Below are 16,127 nucleotides of genomic sequence, written 5' to 3'. Positions count from 1 at the left end.
TTGTGGATGCTGACCCTGTGGAGCTTTCATCTGCTGCGGTGGGCATCGTGGAGGGAGAGCCTGTAGTACAGCAGAGGATCCTGAGAACTACAGACAGGGGAAGCAGGGGCAGTGACAGGCGGCGGCCACACAGCAGACAGTGGAGTTGGTCCACCCCAGTACTGCCTCCAGTAGAAGACAACCCAGGACTGCTGGTTTCTGACCCTACCTAGCAATGAGGCAGTGCAGGAAGGTTCATTCCTGTTATAAACTAAACCCGCATGCCTCACAAGTCCATGCAGGAACTGCACAGGCTGATGAAGCAGAAGCCCCACCAACATTAAGCACTCAAGAGGTGCATTGACCTTGCATACTGGGCCTGACACTCATTCTCCTATCAGAGGCACCAAGGAGGTTGGCCCCAGGGAATCCCAAGTCCCAGGATGCACTGGTGCAGTAGGAAGGGAGGATCTCCACAGGCTCTGACAGTTGTACTGTCCTTTGAACTTGAGTTTGCAAAAACAGACCACGGCCAGACTGGAGGAGCTTAGACAGAAGGACTTGTCTCTGAACTGGGGGAAAAAAACAACAACAACAAAAAACAATTTAACAAAGACCATGAGCGCAAAGCTTAATCTGACCACTTCTTACAATAAGAGATCATAAAGACCATGAGGAGCATTAAATGCTAGAATTATCTGGAAAGGATTTGAAAGCAGCAATCACAAAATGTTTCAATCAATTAAAAATTCTCTTAAATTTCTCAGAGCAGAAACATCTCACCGAAGAAATGTAAATGATACAGAAGAGCCAAGTGGGAATTACAGACCTGAGAAAATATACCAACAAGGGAAAAAGCTTCCTGAGTGGCCCCAGTAAACAGAAAAGAACAGCCCGTCAGTGGTGGCACTCAGGAGGCAGAGGCAGGCGGATTTCTGCATTCAAGGCCAGCCTGGTCTACAGAACTAGTTCCAGGACAGCCAGGGCTACACAGAGACACTGTATCTCAAAAATGCCAAAAAGCCAAAAATGTCAAAAGGAAAAAAGAAAAAAAGTGAGAGAATAAAACCCCCAGACAACAGTGGGGTGTTACGGTGATGAACGTCTGCAGTTACAAAGAGGCAACAGCTGCACTGTATCCTAGAGAGAGGGAGAGAGAAGGAGAGAGAGACAGAGAGAGAGAGAGAGCAGAGACACATAGAGACAGACAGATAAACAGGCAGAGAGACACAGAGACACAGACAAAGGCAGAGACAGAAGCAGAGAGAGACAGAGAGACTGAGAGAAAGGGAGTCAGGTTTAAATGTAAGCTAAGTAAAAATTGCTGAAAACCCCCAAAATTAGTTAAGACAAGCCAGGAGATGCAAGATGTCTCAGTGGACAAAAGTGTCTGATGACTAGAGTTTGCTCCTTGGAACCACATGATAGGAAAACAACTGCATCCCTCATTCATACAGTGGATACACACACACACACACACACACACACACACTCTCTGCTCTCAGAGCAGAAAGACGGTGGCCAGACCCATGTTCAAGCCAGATGCAGTTGTGTAAGTGTCTGTAACCCATGTACCTAGCAGGAGATGAGGGGCGGAGAGGAGGGTCTCCCAGGGGGCAGCTAGCCTGACACTGCATCAGAAAAAACGACATCCTGTCCCAAACAAGGTAGAAGGTAAAGATGGAAAAGCAAAGTTGTCCTCTGCCTCAGGTACACTGTGACACATATGTACCAGCATTTGCTCACACACACACACACACAAACATACATACACACACACATACATACAAACACACATACAAACATACATACACACACATACAAACATACATACATACAAACACACACATACATACATACACACATACATACACACACATACAAACATACATACAAACACACATACACAATACAAACATACATACATACACACACATACATACATACAAATACATACATACAAACACACACATATAAACACACACAATTACAAATCTTATATGTATTTTATTATCACTAAGCACACTTATACATGTACATACAGAGAGGAAGTGCAGAGAGAGGGCCTTGGCAGCCCCAAGACTAGATTTAACTCTTAAAAAATAAAATAAATGAGTTGGTTTAGTAATGCAGACACAGGGCAGCTGCAAGTGTTTGGGGAGATGCAGGAGAGTGTCATTGGCATTTTGGGTCAGGCAGGGAGTCCTCAGCACCAAGAACAAGACACATAGAAGGGAAGTGTGAACTAAGCCTCAAACCCAAACCAAAGCAAAAGCCTCTGTAAGAACAAGTGGGCATCTCCTGGGCAGCAGGAGACAATTGTAAGCGCACTCCAGACTCCACAAAAGACCGTGGGGCATCACGCCTCCCGCAGACAAGGGTGGGTCTGCTTCCGGAGGAGTCTCTGGTTCTTGTGAAGATGTAGCCTAGTGCCCTGTTCAATTGTTCTCTGCTTTAGATGGATGGGTTCTGACATTTTCAGCTGATAGCTCTGGTCCTGCTGACAACATGTGCATGATGACACGTGTCCATCTCTGAGAGCAGAAGTATGTGTGGTGCAGAATTTAGAGAGTAAGTGTCTTGGACAGACCTGGGATCTAATTCCTGTGTCAACCAGAGTTTGTGTCCTCGGCACTATAGCAAGCTGAGCAGCCACAGATTGCTGCGGAGAGCCTCAGAGAACCTAGGTCTTACCCAGAAGCCCTAGGAGAGCATGGAGACATGTATGGTCATGGAGCTTCAAAAGCCTCGTCTCTAACCAGGCAAGGGTGTGGAGAAATTCAAGGTGGCGTCATGCTCAGCTGCTTCTGCTGACATGTAGACGGACGGGGCCTGTGCTCCCCACTCCCCACAGACTCCAAAGACCACCATCTGTACAGATCAAGCAGGTCTCTCCCACCTCCAAACAAGTCATTGGGGATGCCTCTGGTGCCTTTTCATCACACACTCCACCCACTTTATATTTTACGTTCCCTACCTTGAAAGAAGGTGTATGCAAGGTAGGGATATAGCTCAGTTAGCAGAGTGCTTGCCTAGCATGCACAAGATCTTGGGTTGGATTCTTAGTGCTACAATAAGGCCAGTGTGGTGGCACATGTCTATAATCCCAGCTTGGGGGACATGGACACAGAAAATGAGAAGTTCAAGATCATATTCAGCTATGCAGGGTGTGTGTGTGTGTTACCATGCACATGTGCATACATGAATGCATACATGACTCCCAGCAGCTCCATGGGAAGATGGGAGATGGTGATCTAAGAACCTTGAAAGCTTAGGTGCAGTTAGCCTGGCCTATGAAATAGAAAACCAAGAAATTCCAGCCCCAAAAGTGTGAGACTTGACACTGGAGGCCTCTCACTTCTACATGTTCATGTCAATACTCACATGTGAATGCACATGCAAACACATACACATACATGTACACACACACACACACACACACACACACGGTACATTTTAACCATTGTATTTATTTTGAGACAAGGCCTACATTGTAGACTGGCCTCAAACTCCCGGGCTCAATCAATCAATCCTCCTGCCTCAGCTCTCAACTACCTGGGATTTCAAGTGTCCCAGTAGCCTCAGCCCAGTAGACTACCTAGCAACCTGGCCTCAGGAGACTCGGGACCAAGGTGCAGGAGAGGGTATGGCTGTTCACTGTTTCTAGAACTCTCTAGGGTTCCCTTACCACACCACCTTGAAGTAGAGCTTGGCCACGGCACTAATGGGCTAATGGCATACAAACATGTCACTTCTGAATGGCGGTATGCAGTTCCAACTGTAGCTCTGGAGACCCTAATCAATATGGTTGTGCCACAGATTAAAGCAATCTGTCATTCTGGTCCACCAAAGCCTCTCCCACAGACCTCACAGGGTCACAGGAGATACGTCATTGAAGTAGGGATGGCTTGTCACAGCCGTGGGATCCAGCTTCACCTGAGGGTGCTTCACCGAGCACAGCTAGAAAGCCATGTCATGGCAAGGGAGGGCTGCTGAGTATTGCTAAGCTACAGCACACATCTTATTCTCCTTGTATCCAGCAGGCCTTAGAACCAGGTATGCACAGATGGGGCATGGCCTTCCCAACCAGGCCAGCCAGCAGAACCTAAGGGGTTGGAAATATTCCAGACTCCTGACTGGTCTCTGCCACCCACAGCCTATCAACCCGTGGTCCTGTTTGAAAACAGCACTGAGGTAAAAGACAGGAGTGCAGAGGTGATAGAAAAGAACAGGCTCTCCCAGCAAGGCCTTCCCAAATGGCAGGAGGCTGTCCTGGGACTGTGTGGCCAAAGGTGGCTGGTTTTTTTTTTTTTTTTTTTTTTTTTTTTAAGATTTATTTATTTTGTGTGTATGAGTACACTGTAGCTGTACAGATGGCCGTGAGCCATCATGTGTGTGGCTGCTGTTGAACTCAAGGACCTCTAGCCAGCACCGCTCGCTCCGGCCCCACTCACTCTGGTGTAATTCACTGCAGCTGTCTTCAGATGCACCCGAACAGGGCGTCCGATCTCATTATGGGTGGTTGTGAGCCACCATGTGGTTGCTGGGATCCAAACTCAGGACCTTCGGAAAAGCAGTCAGTGCTCTTACCTGCTGAGCCATCTCGCCAGCCTCAAAGGTGGCTTTTAACTTCTAATCCTCCTGCCTCTGCCTCCCAAGTGCTGGTGTTACAGGTATATGTTCTATCCCGTCTAGTTTTTTGTTTGTTTGTTTGGCTGGTCTTTCAAGACAGGGTTTCTCTGTGTAGCCCTGGCTGTCCTGGAACTCACTCTGTAGACCAGGCTGGCCTCGAACTCAGAAATCCACCCACCTCTGCCTCCCAAGTGATGGGATTAAAGGCGTGCACCACCACTGCCGGGCTCCCGTCTAGTTTTTGCAGGTGCTAATACAACCCGTCTCTTCTGAAACAGGAGACAGCTATCTCATTGGAATCCTCACGGGCAGCCACTTCACCCACAACCTCCTATACCAGGCCTCTGGATCTGTCTGAGGCACTGGGCACCTGTGGGTGGGGTGATAAGTCGCACTGTAGAGATCTTCCACCCATCTGTAGAGATCGTCCCCCAGGCCCCAGAATTCCACCAAACAGAACAGGAAGTACCTGTAAGAACCCTAAGTGCCCTGAGCTGGTGGATGAGAGGAGCAGGGCCTGCTGTCCTGGGCTCCACCCTGGGGATTACCACTTCTGCAGACTCTAGAATTTCAGGTCTTTCTGTGACAGACCAACAGACCCACATGTAGCATGGGGCCCGTATAATCCCAGCCTTGAAGGAGAAAGACTGGTCCTATGGATACCCTAAATGCTCATGGGACTTGTGCACTAGGGTGCTGGGACACCTGCCACCCTTCCACGGGGCAGCAACACATAAAGAAGAAGCTGGGTCAGGGGCCAGGAGCGGAACTGAGTTTATTCTCCACCACTCATCCCGCTCAATTGCCTACTGTCCCCACCCTGGGACCACGGGCGTGTCATACACAGGTAGGCAGTAAAGCTCCACACATCTGGGCCTGGTCTTCCTGGTATCCAGACCCCAGTGAGTGGATGTAGAGCTGGTCATCCCGGGGTTCCAGGCCCTCTGTGTCTTCATGGGGACTCCCTGCCAACTGCTCCAAGGCCAGAGCAGCTTGCATCAGTTCAGGGGAGCAGGCTCAGGGCTAGACCAAGTCTAGCTGGGCAAGAGGTCCCAGCAAGTCCTCCCCAAAGGCGACGGTCCCAAGGCTACTGTGTGGGGGCCTGGAAGGTTACCGCCATGTTCCAGTTCCTTCATGCTAACGTTCAGAGACTCGACCATCTCTTTAAAAATAAGGTATAAAAGCTGGGGAGATGGGAACTCCAGTTCCACTGCATGGGGGTGGGGGCTTATTGGATCTGGCAGTAAGGGAGTGCAATCTTTGTGGGCAGCGCGAGGAGTGTAGCACCAGGCACGCAGGGGCCTCAGGGAGAGGGCTGTGCCCCATCCCAGCCAGTGGCCAGAACCCATATGGCCCTTGGGGAAGGGTTCGTAAAGGTATTGGAAAGCCAGCTCCTGCGACAGGGTTTCATCCCAGCCTCTGCCCTTCGGACTGCTGTTTAATGAAGAATGGCCAGGGTTTCTGGACCCAGGAAGGCCACCAGGGCCAGCAGGTGATAAGGGATGGCGACCCCTTGAGGTGGTCAACTCTTTTCTTTTTTTTTTGGGAGGGGGGTGGAAATGTAAGCCAGCTCTGGAGAGCTGCCAGGCACTGGGGCCAGAGGTTAGAAACAGCAAGAGGCAGGGAAGGGTCCCTGAGGACATCATGGAAGCCCAGAGATTAGGGGTACCACTGGAGGAGCTACACTGGAGGAGCTTGGGGCCCAACCTTGGGCAGGGGGGTAGGAGTGTGCGGCCAAATGGGAAATCTTCCTTTCTTAGACAGGGTCCCATCTGTCTCCCCAGTGGACACGGGGGTGGGGGGTGGGGAGGGGGTTGAGGGCACGCCTGCAGCCTGGCTCTTCAGGCTAGAAAAGGGTGCCTAGAAAAGGGACAACTGCTTATTCAGCCCTTCCCGGCCCAGAAGACAGCCAACCAGCCGAGTACCCTGGGCCTGCCCACACCTGTACAGAATAAAGTGCTTCGTTTATTGATGATTAAAATGTCCCCAGCCCGCTGTCCCAGCTCCATGGGCCTCTGAGGAGGTCAAGGGGTTCAGCACACCCTCTGCCAGCCCCTTGGGCACAGGCCTCTTCCCAGTGTGGCCATGCTGGGAGGGGCGGGAGTGGCGGGAGGGAGTAAGGTGCAGAGTGTAACAAGTAGAAGCTTATAAACAGTGGGAGATCAAAACCAGGAAATGTAGCTTATGGAACCTTCCTCCCATTCAACGCAGGAATAAGGACATTAAGTGACAACGGAGAGGGGCGTGACCTATTACTGCCCGCCCCCCAAGGGCAGACACTGAGCACTGGCTGAGCTCCCCGCTCCCACAGACGCCTAAACACATCAGCTTCTCTCCCTGGCTGTGCTGTGGCACCCCAGACTGTACAGAGTGCAAGAGGGACCAGGGGTGGCAGTAGCCTGACCGCGGGGGGAGAGGAGGCCTCATGTGGGCTTCTGGGGAGCAGACATAGAAACATGTGTCTCCTGGTGGGGCAGTCCAGCCAGCTAGGCCGGTAAGGGACAGGGGCACCCTGTGGACAGCTCCCTGCCCCCTGCCCCACAGATAGCACCATGAAACCCTGAACTACTTGCCTGAGGCTCCTGTGGGGCCCCTCCCTGGGATCTCATTCTCCTGCAGGAGCCCTAGAAGCTGGGGCTGGTGAATCAGATTCTCTCCCCTCTGGAGGCTTGGTCTCCAGCACCCAGAGACATTCTCTCTTGGATGTGGGGCTCTTTTAAAGTCCAGTGCAGGCTGGGGATTCCTGAACCTGCCTAGTAGGGATGCGAGAAAGGAAACCCATGGGGGCCAGCCCCCACCTGCCCCACCCACTCTGCACCACGCCGAGGGGCAGCCTTCACACGCTGACACTCCCCTGCCCAGCCACACATGGTATCCTGCCATGCCTCTCTGGCCACAGGCCTCCTGGGCTCCAGAACTCCTTCGATGGGGCGCACCCAAATCCTCCCCTCCTAAGGAGTCAGTCAGGGGCACAGGGAAGCCAGGGGTGGGCAGGTGAAACTGACACAGGCCCTGCCTGGCTCTCTGCCATGCCTGCAGCCCAGAGCTCCTCCCGCCCTGTATTGGCTGCCTCTGGCACCCCTCACCTGGAGGGGTGCAGTCAACCAGACCCTCTCTGTTCTTTTACTCCCAAAGACAAGGAGTAAAATCTCCAAGAAGCTGCACCAGGACCCACGGCCAGAGGCATCCAGCTGCAACCCAGCCCCTAGTCTGTTTCTGCTGGCCCTGGCCAGGAGGGCCTGTGCTGGGGGGTCAGTTAGTGTCCAGTCTGGGAGGTGCTGTGGGGAAGAGCGGGGTCGTGGGCTGCAGGTGTGCGGCAGGCAGGGTGGCGGGGTCACCGGGCAGTGGGTGGCTGACACGGAAGCACTTTTCTTTGTGCGCCTTCAGCATGTTGGAGAAGCGGAAGCGCTGGCCACACACGTCACACGGGTATGGCTTCTCTCCTGTGTGTGTGCGTCGATGCCGCTTCATATTGGGGCGGCTGGTGAAACTCTTGCCACAGATCTCACAGATATAAGGCTTCTCCCCTGCAATGGGGGAGGGGGCAGCAGGGGTGTTGACAGCCAGCCCTAGACCCCACCCCACCCCACCAACTCTCAGGGTCAGGGGCGGAGGGCACGCACCTGTGTGTGTCTTCATGTGCTCATCAAAGTACTGCTTCATGTTGAAGTCCTTGCCACACCACTGACACATGAACTGCTTGTGGCCAATGTGGATGCTCATGTGTGACCTCAGCTGGTACTTGTACTGGAAGCGTTCGTTGCAGTTCTGTGGGGGAGGGAAAAGCTACACCCTCATTCTGTCTTACCCAACCTGAAACTCTGTGTGTGTGTGTGTGTGTCTGTATGTGTCTGTGTGTGTCTGTGTGTGTGTGTGTCTGTGTGTATGTATGTGTCTGTGTGTGTATGTCTGTGTGTCTGTGTCTGTATGTGTCTGTGTGTGTGTATGTCTGTGTGTCTGTGTGTGTGTCTGTATGTGTATATGTCTGTGTGTCTGTGTGTGTGTTTCTGTGTGTGTGTGGGTGTGTCTCTGTGTGCGTGTGTCTGTGTGTGTGTCTGTGTGTGTCTCTGTGTGTGTGCCTCTGTGTGTGTGTCTGTGTGTGTGTGCATGTGTCTGTGTCTCTGTGTGTGTGTGTCTGTGTGTATGTGTCTGTGTGTGTGTGTCTGTGTGTATGTGTCTATGTGTGTGTGTGTGTGTCTGTGTCTGTGTCTATGTGTGTCTATGTGTGTCTGTGTGGAGGCCAGGGTTTTTTCAGGTGCCCTCCACCTTAGCTGTTTTGAAGACAGACTCTCTCTGTGGCCTGGCCTCCGTTTAGGCTGTGCTGACTAACCAGGACTCTAGGTAGCCACTTGTCTCTGACTCCCCAGCACTGGGATTACATGCATGCACCACCATGCCCAATTTACATTTTCCTAACTCACTGTTTCCCTAACCCACTGAATGACAGGTTGGTCTTGAACCTCCTCCTGCCTCTGTCTCTCCAGTGCTAGGATTACCCAGGCATGGGCCACCAAGTCAGGTTTGCAGTCCCTTCTGACCTCCCTTCCTCCCCCTCCCTGAAGATGGGGGGTGAGTGGAGGTGGGACTATCCAGGGATCCCCACAGCCAGCAGCCAGCAGAGCTCACCTCACAGCGGAAAGGCTTCTCCCCCGAGTGCTGCAGCGAGTGGACCTTCAGCGACATACTGCGCTTGAAGGACTTCCCACAGGTCTCGCAGGTGAAGGGCATGTCCTTGGTGTGGGCTGCGGGTGGGCACCAGACGTCACTTCTCCGGGGCACCTATCTGAACCCCCACCTCCAGACCTGCCTTCTGGCAGCCCTGCACCCCGTGCTTTCCTGGAGGGTGACACTGAACTCAACAGCAGCCTAGCCTTGGGCCCAGTGACACTGAAGGCCAATGAAGAAAACAGGGAGACAGTCCTTCCAGCTTAAAAAAATCACCAACCTGGTTACCAAGCATGCTCCTGGCCAACACCTAGATCCCAGGGCCCCCATCCCATGCAGTTTACACTTTCCAGTGGAGAAGGAGGTGTGTCTGTCAGGGACGGTCTGTCTGCCTGCCTTGAGCACTCCTCCCTGGGGCTTGGAGCCCAGATGAGTGAGAAAAGGTGACCACAGAATCCAGACATTCAGCCCGGCCCACCTAGAGGCCGTGAGGCCTTGCCTGTGAGTGGGGTGGGTAGCACACTTGGGGAGACCTCCTTACTGTGTCCAGGTGTGACCCCTGGGGGAGGTTGCACTCAGGAGATGCCTGAAGCACTGTGAGGGCCAAAAGGTGAGAAAACATGAGAGGCCTAACGGCGGCCAGAGACAGGGCTAGGCCAGCACAGATGGACTGTGTGGTTCAGGGAAAGCTACACCTGTCCTTGGGCAAACAGAACACCGTGCTGGGATCCTCGGCTTGCCCGGCAGCGTGCCACCTGGATCCCCATCCCAGGTTTCCCAGGCAGCCTGAAGCATTGGGCTAACTGGCACCATCCGTGCACTGCGTTCCTACCCGTCACCTGGATGCAGACTCCTAACACAGCCGGCAGCCGGCCCAGCCTCTGCCCACACCTGCACCAGTAGGGACTCACCAACCATGTGCTTGCGCACATGCGCCATGGTATGAAACTTCTTCTCACAGATCTCACAGGAGAACTTCTTCTCCGCATAGCCATGCACTATCTTGTTGTGCTCATGAAGAGACCACAGCTTCTTGAAGGCTTTGCCACACGTCATGCACTACGGGAAAAGGAAGACCGCTTTGGCTGCAATGTGGAGCTACCCTCAGCCTCTCTGGGGTGGACCTGCTCCTCCACCTGAAGCGTGCTGGTAAGAAGGCTGGATCGGACATTCTCAGACTAGGTTGACTCCTTCCACAACCACCCACATGGCTGTTGGGGTGCCTCTTCCAGGACCCCCCTTCTAAGGCCTCCCCCGGCTTTGTCTGCTTCTCTCAGGCAGGAGGCTGTAGGCTACGTTAGTTATGGCAGCTGTGCTGGGTAGTGGAAGGACCTTCTGTTCTGCAGGTTCTACAAGCTGCAGAGGCTCTAGGCCCCTCAGGCAGTAGAAGGCGGTTGGACTGAAAGCAGCTCTCTGACTCCTGTCCTCAGGAGGGTTTCCAGAGGCTGGAGCCTGGGGTCTGGGCAGGAAGGAGTAAAGGTTTTGCCCACTTGGGGCGGCTTAAGGAGCAGGAATAGCTGACAGACAGCCCAAGGGCAGGAAACAGGTGTACAGAGTGGGTGATGGGCAGGTCACCAGGCATATCTTCCCACTGACATCCAATTAGCAATTAGTGCAGGCAATTAGCACCCACCTACCTATAGCCTGGGGTTTTTTTTTCTTCTTGGGCCAGAAAAGGTGAAAGGCATGCTGGTATGTGTATGTGCATGAATGCTGATGTGTGTGTATGTATGTGTACATGCATGTTGGTGTGTGTATGTGTGTGTGCACGAATGTTGATGTGTTTGTATTTGTGTGTACATGCATGTTGGTACGTGTGTGTGTGTGTGTGTGCATGAATGCTGATGTATTTGTGTTTGTGTGTACATGCATGCTGGTGTATGTGTGTATGTACACAAATGTTAATGTATCTGTGTACGTGAATGCTGGTGTGTGTGTATGTGCACATGCATGCTGACGTGTGCACAAATGCTGATGTGTATGTGTATATACATGCATGCTAGTGTGTGTGTGCACGTGCACAAATGCTGACATGTACACACATGCACGCGCACACATGCACATTAGGGTGTGCTCTGACAGTGCAGACTGGCCCAAGGCCTGGTAGCCACCCCAGCCTCCCCATACTCCCATTTCTTTCCAAATTCATCATCTACCCTTTTTACTCCAGATTCAGGGTAGCTGGCACTCCAGAGCCGAACACAGGATTCCTCTTGATTGGCTATCTATTGCTCTGAACAGTGGCTTTGGGGTGGGCAAAGGGTGACACCCTCTCCAGACAAGCCCCTTCACGTCTGTGCGTGCTTGGGTGTAGCACACAACCTTTGTAACTGCACCGGCCCCTCTGCGGACCCTAGGTTTGTTAAAAGACACATCCGTCGGCAGTTCCTACTGCCCCTAGCTTCAGGTAACTCTCCCCCACGTCCCGGTTGCTCTTGCTCCTCTGGAAAAGGTGCTGCCACAATCCCCTGCTCACAACTCTGTGGGCGGAGCCCAGCTCCATCTGCCTCCTCCCGACAGCCAGTCTGACTCAGCCCTGCCCCCCCCCCCCCCCCCCCCCCCCCCAGTCGGGGCAGCATGTCGTCTCACCTGGATGTTGCGCTCGCAGTCCGTCTGCCTGTGCAGCTGCAGCTCGCTCTCTAGTAGGAAGCGCTTCCCACACTGGCCACAGATCTGCATGCGGCTGTGGGTCACGTTCATATGTTTCTCTAGGTACCAGCGGTTGTTGAAGACCCTCGGGCACTTCTGGCACGGATGCTGCTGCTTTTCCTCCAGCTTCACCTTGGCCCCCAGCCCATCAGCTGCCTGGGATGCCGGAACAGCTCCAGAGGCCTTGGGCCTCTTCCCACCTCTACGTCCAGCCTCATCCGGCTCAGGGGTGGCTCGGCGCCGGGTGTTCTGTCCCCGGGACCGTGTGGACATTCGGCTGTGCAGTGGAGGGTCCACCTGGCTGCCCTGACACCCGGCGGGACCTGTAGGGTCCTGCCTGCCCTCGGCCTCTCTCTCCTCCTCAGAACTCTCTGCACCCTGCTCGCTGGGCCCATCTTCTTCATCCTCATCCTCTCGATCGCTGGGCCCTTCCTCTTCTTCCTCCTCCTCTCCCTGGCTGCCTCCCTCTTCTTCTTCCTCTTCCTCCTCTTCCTCTCCCCCTCCGCTCCCTCCTCCTTCCTCTTCCTCTTCTTCTGAGTGTCCCTGCATGCCATCCTCCTGGCCCAGCACCACAGTGGCTGGATTGGCCCCAGAGCCTGGCTTGCCCTCGGGTCCGGTGGACACATGCAGTGTTTGGTTGTTGAGATTCACCTCAACGATGATTTGTGACTGTTCCTGGTGCCCATAGGTGCCTGAGGCATCCAGTTCCTGCTCCAGCCCCTCTCCACTTTCCAGTTTGCACAGGCTACCTGGGGCCTCTGCCTCTTCAGGGGCCCCTTCCTTCTCCTCCTTGAAGAGTGTCTGTGCCGGCCCAGCAGCGGCAGAGCCTACATCCCCAGCTGTCGCTGCTCCATCCTCCACACGCACAGAGTAGGGGTCAGGGCCCTCTCGGGCATAGATCTTCGGGAGGCCTGGGGCGTCTGCCTCCTGCTTGATGTCACAGTAGTAGGGTGGTGGAGGCACCGGAGCACAGCTGGCAGCTGGCTGTGCCAGGGCCACAGGGCCCGAGGGGGCCAAGGATCTTGCATCCAGCAGCTCCTGGCAGGAGGCCGCAATGTCAGCCATCTGCAGCAGCGAGGCCGCGCTGAGCACCTCGTGCACGTTGGCCGCGTTCACAAGCAGCTTGGACGTGTAGATGAAGTTCAGGATCTGTTGCAGGCCGCTGGGCGCCAGCGCCTCCAGAGACAGCTCGACCCGCTGCAGCTGCTTGTTCTGTGTGAAGAGCGAGTGGAAGAACTGGCTGTAGGCGGCCAGCACACCCTTGTGTGCGGGGAACACACTATGCTGAGGCACCAGCACTAGGTCCACATCGCACAGGTCTGGCTGGAAGAGGCGTTGCTCGTTAAGGCGGCCCATCAAGCAGGCGAAGTGCAGGGCCACGTCCTCCACCAGCGAGAACTCTGCCGCCGGGGAGTCTGTAGTCTTCTCGACCAGCAACTGTGGGGCCGAGAGACAGGAGAGGTGAGGGCCAGCCACTGCCCACCCCTGCCCACAGTGTGAGAGGTGCCATCACCAGAGACGATCTGATCCATCCATCAAGCTGGGGGAAGGGAGGAGGGCAGACACATAGAAGAGACAGACAGCCTGGGACCTGTGCCCAGGTGGCTGCTCTGGGCCTACTCCCTTCCTCTGTGCACACACTAGGGGTCACTCACCCCAGGGTCCCTATTCACCGTGCCCCAACTATTCCTCAGTACGTCCTGACCTCCCCACCATGCTGAGACAGGGGCCTGCCCAACTGTGAGCACCTGAATAGCAGAAGACCCAGCTTCTGCTCCGGCACCTAGGCTGTATCTGGGGGACTTTTCAGTTGGACAGGGACCAAGAAAGACAGCAGGCTCAAGACATCCAGGCCCACTCCAGCCACAGCAGCTTTTTGTACCCAGGGCCCTCGGGGGAGGATGGGCTTTCCTCTGACTGCCACACTCCCAAGAGGAGACCCCAGCCCAGACCCTGAGGCTCAGCACCCAGACAGGTGGGTCCTGTCTTGGAGGCTGCACTCCTGGGTAGCCCTAGGGACCTTAGTGACTGATAGATCAGACTGCCAGGCCTTTGGGCTCCTCTAGGGCCTGTCAGGGCCCAGAACAGTTCTGTTTAGTTCTGCCATGGAAGACTCCCAGAGGTTGGGTGGTAGAGATGGACCTGTTTCATCCCTGGCTTAGGGCCTGGGGCTCAGCGGACACTGGCTGGTCCGGCCTTACAGAGTCTGGCTTTGGATGCTCCAGAGGTTCTGCGTGTGGAGACAAGAGCTTCCAGTGTGTGAGTGGTGATGCGTCCCAGTGGGGGACACAACCCCACCTTCCTTGGAGGTCCCAGGATGAAGCTGTCCCCTGTAAGCCCTCCCTCCTGTCAGAGAAGATGGACTCTGAGCTCCCTTGTCACTCTATTAAAGGAGAAGCTGCAGGTGAGCCCCAAGGAGCCTCGAGCCTGCACCCTCGGCCAGCAGCCCAAGGCATGCCCACTCTTTGCCCTCCCTCCACCTCCCCACAGCCACCCATCCCTGACTCTATCCCAGATCGGTTGGGCCCATCCAGCAGGGACGTGGCACGGAGCCCCGCCCATCCCTCTCTGACTCACTCTGGTTCATTCTCTGGGACCGATTCCTGTTGCATAGATAAACTGAGGCCCCGAGGGGCTTTACTTGGGGAGCTGCGGCCATCCTGCTACTCGGGTACCCTTTCTCTCTGCCTGGTACACTTCCAATGGGTAGCTGGCGAGTCCTGAGAGTCAGGTGGGTAGAGGCCTGAGGTGTGGGAACCGCCTGAGCATCCAGACATGGTCCCCACACCCTCTGGTCCTGCCTCCTTCCCAGTCACTGCACCTGCAGGTTCCAGAGTCTGCAGTGGGTGGGGGTGTACGGTGGCAGGGAAAGGCCTGGGGCCCTCGGTTTCCCTTTACAAAGCTTCCCCAGGGGCCACCTGCTTCGGAAGGGCCGCTTGAGCCTGGCGGAAACCCAGACACCCCTAAAGTCACATTGCAGCCTGCCCAGCTGTGGAGCAGAGAGGCTGCCAGCGAGCGGCAGGGCCCCTTCCGGATCAGCGCCCATCAGCTGTGCAGCCTCTGGCCAGAGGCGTCCGCTCCTTGAAGCTGAGAAGGCCTCTCTCCACCTGGCTACACCAGCTGCTGCAGCAGCAGCCCTTCCCCAGAGGGACACCTGCAGAGGCCACCAAGCTTCTGCCTCCTGGAGGCCATCTGGTGAAGCCCCGGGGGCCCGTACAGGCTCACGACTTCTGGATGCTGTCTTTGGAGAGGCCTGGGAAACAGGCTCAGAGACGGCAGGGGACCGGCCCAAGGTCACACAGGAGTTTCCATTCCAGCTGTGGGCGCCCCCCGCCTATGGCGCGATCCATCCCAGTCTCCGGCAGAGCGGCTGCGGCGCCCACGTGGCCCAAGGCCCGGGCGGGAATCCGACTCCCCCTTTTCCCCCCGTTACCAGCCCCGGGGCGGCGCCGTCCGGACGCAGAGAAGCGCCCCCCTCCGCCCGTGCGCCGCAAGACCTCGGCCTTTCGCGCTTGCACCCCCCACCCCAGGAATTTCACCCCCCTAGCAGCGCCGCCGCGCCGCACTCTGGGCCCCGCAGACCGGGCAGATAGGGTCGAGGAACCCGGGGGAGGGGCCAGGTCTCCCAGACCCCGTACCCGGTCCCGCGGGGCCGTGCGCTCTGAAAGGAGGCGCTCGCAGGTGGGCGGATAAGCGGGGGGACAGGCAGGGCCCTGCGTACCATGGTGCCGCGGCGCTGGGAGCTCACAGGGCCCCGCAGGATCGCGCTGCCCCCGAGGGCCGGGCCCGGGCCGCTCCATGAAGCGCCGCGCTGGGGGCCGCCCCTGCGCAGGGCCCCGCGACCATGGCCCCGGGGGCGCGGCCGGCCGGGCAGGCGGGCGGAGGCGCAGGGCCGCGGCGAGTCCCGGCCGAGCAGCTGCGGCCCGGGAGCCTCGGGCGCGGCGGGCGGGGGGCGCGGGGCGCCGATTGGAGCCCGCGCGTCAGCTGGGGCCGCCGTCTGGACGCTTAAAGGGCCAGGCCGCCCTGCGTGCCGGCTAGGGGCGCGGACGCGCGCCGTCTCGACGCGGCTGCCCTAGGGAGAGCCTCGGGGTCCCCGGACCGACCGGCTGGTGACGCGGGAGCGTTGGGACCGCGCGCGGGACCCCACCCTCCCGCGCCGAGTCCCTCTCTGCCCTTCTCTGCCGGGAAGTTCGTCCGGGAGT

The 16,127-nt window shown here is 56.1% G+C and overlaps 1 protein-coding gene across 1 annotated transcript; it reads right to left on the bottom strand.

Moving 5' to 3' along the window:
- Positions 1-6,551: 6,551 nt before the first annotated feature.
- On the bottom strand, positions 6,552-15,857 carry Zbtb47 (zinc finger and BTB domain containing 47). Its single transcript, XM_031345886.1, has 6 exons — positions 15,647-15,857; positions 11,866-13,362; positions 10,188-10,335; positions 9,238-9,353; positions 8,235-8,379; positions 6,552-8,138 (listed from the first exon to the last, which is right to left on the bottom strand). Exons 1-6 carry the CDS (start codon positions 15,647-15,649, stop codon positions 7,864-7,866), a joined length of 2,184 nt encoding a protein of 727 aa, XP_031201746.1. The 5' UTR covers positions 15,650-15,857; the 3' UTR covers positions 6,552-7,863.
- Between the last annotated feature and the right edge of the window lie 270 nt (positions 15,858-16,127).

Source organism: Mastomys coucha, unplaced genomic scaffold, assembly GCF_008632895.1.
Source record: "Mastomys coucha isolate ucsf_1 unplaced genomic scaffold, UCSF_Mcou_1 pScaffold23, whole genome shotgun sequence".
In the NCBI taxonomy this organism is placed as follows: domain Eukaryota; kingdom Metazoa; phylum Chordata; class Mammalia; order Rodentia; family Muridae; genus Mastomys; species Mastomys coucha.
The sequence above is the reverse complement of the archived record's forward strand: the minus strand, read 5'-3'. Positions and strand labels throughout refer to the sequence as shown.

Bases quoted from the DNA above. Each gene is read 5' to 3' on its own strand.
- Zbtb47 (XM_031345886.1), bottom strand. The intron at 10,336-11,865 runs GTGAGACGACAT...CTTTTCCCGTAG, and splicing joins ACTGCGAGCGCAACATCCAG to TGCATGACGTGTGGCAAAGC. The intron at 8,139-8,234 runs GTGCGTGCCCTC...CCCCCATTGCAG, and splicing joins GCACATGAAGACACACACAG to GGGAGAAGCCTTATATCTGT.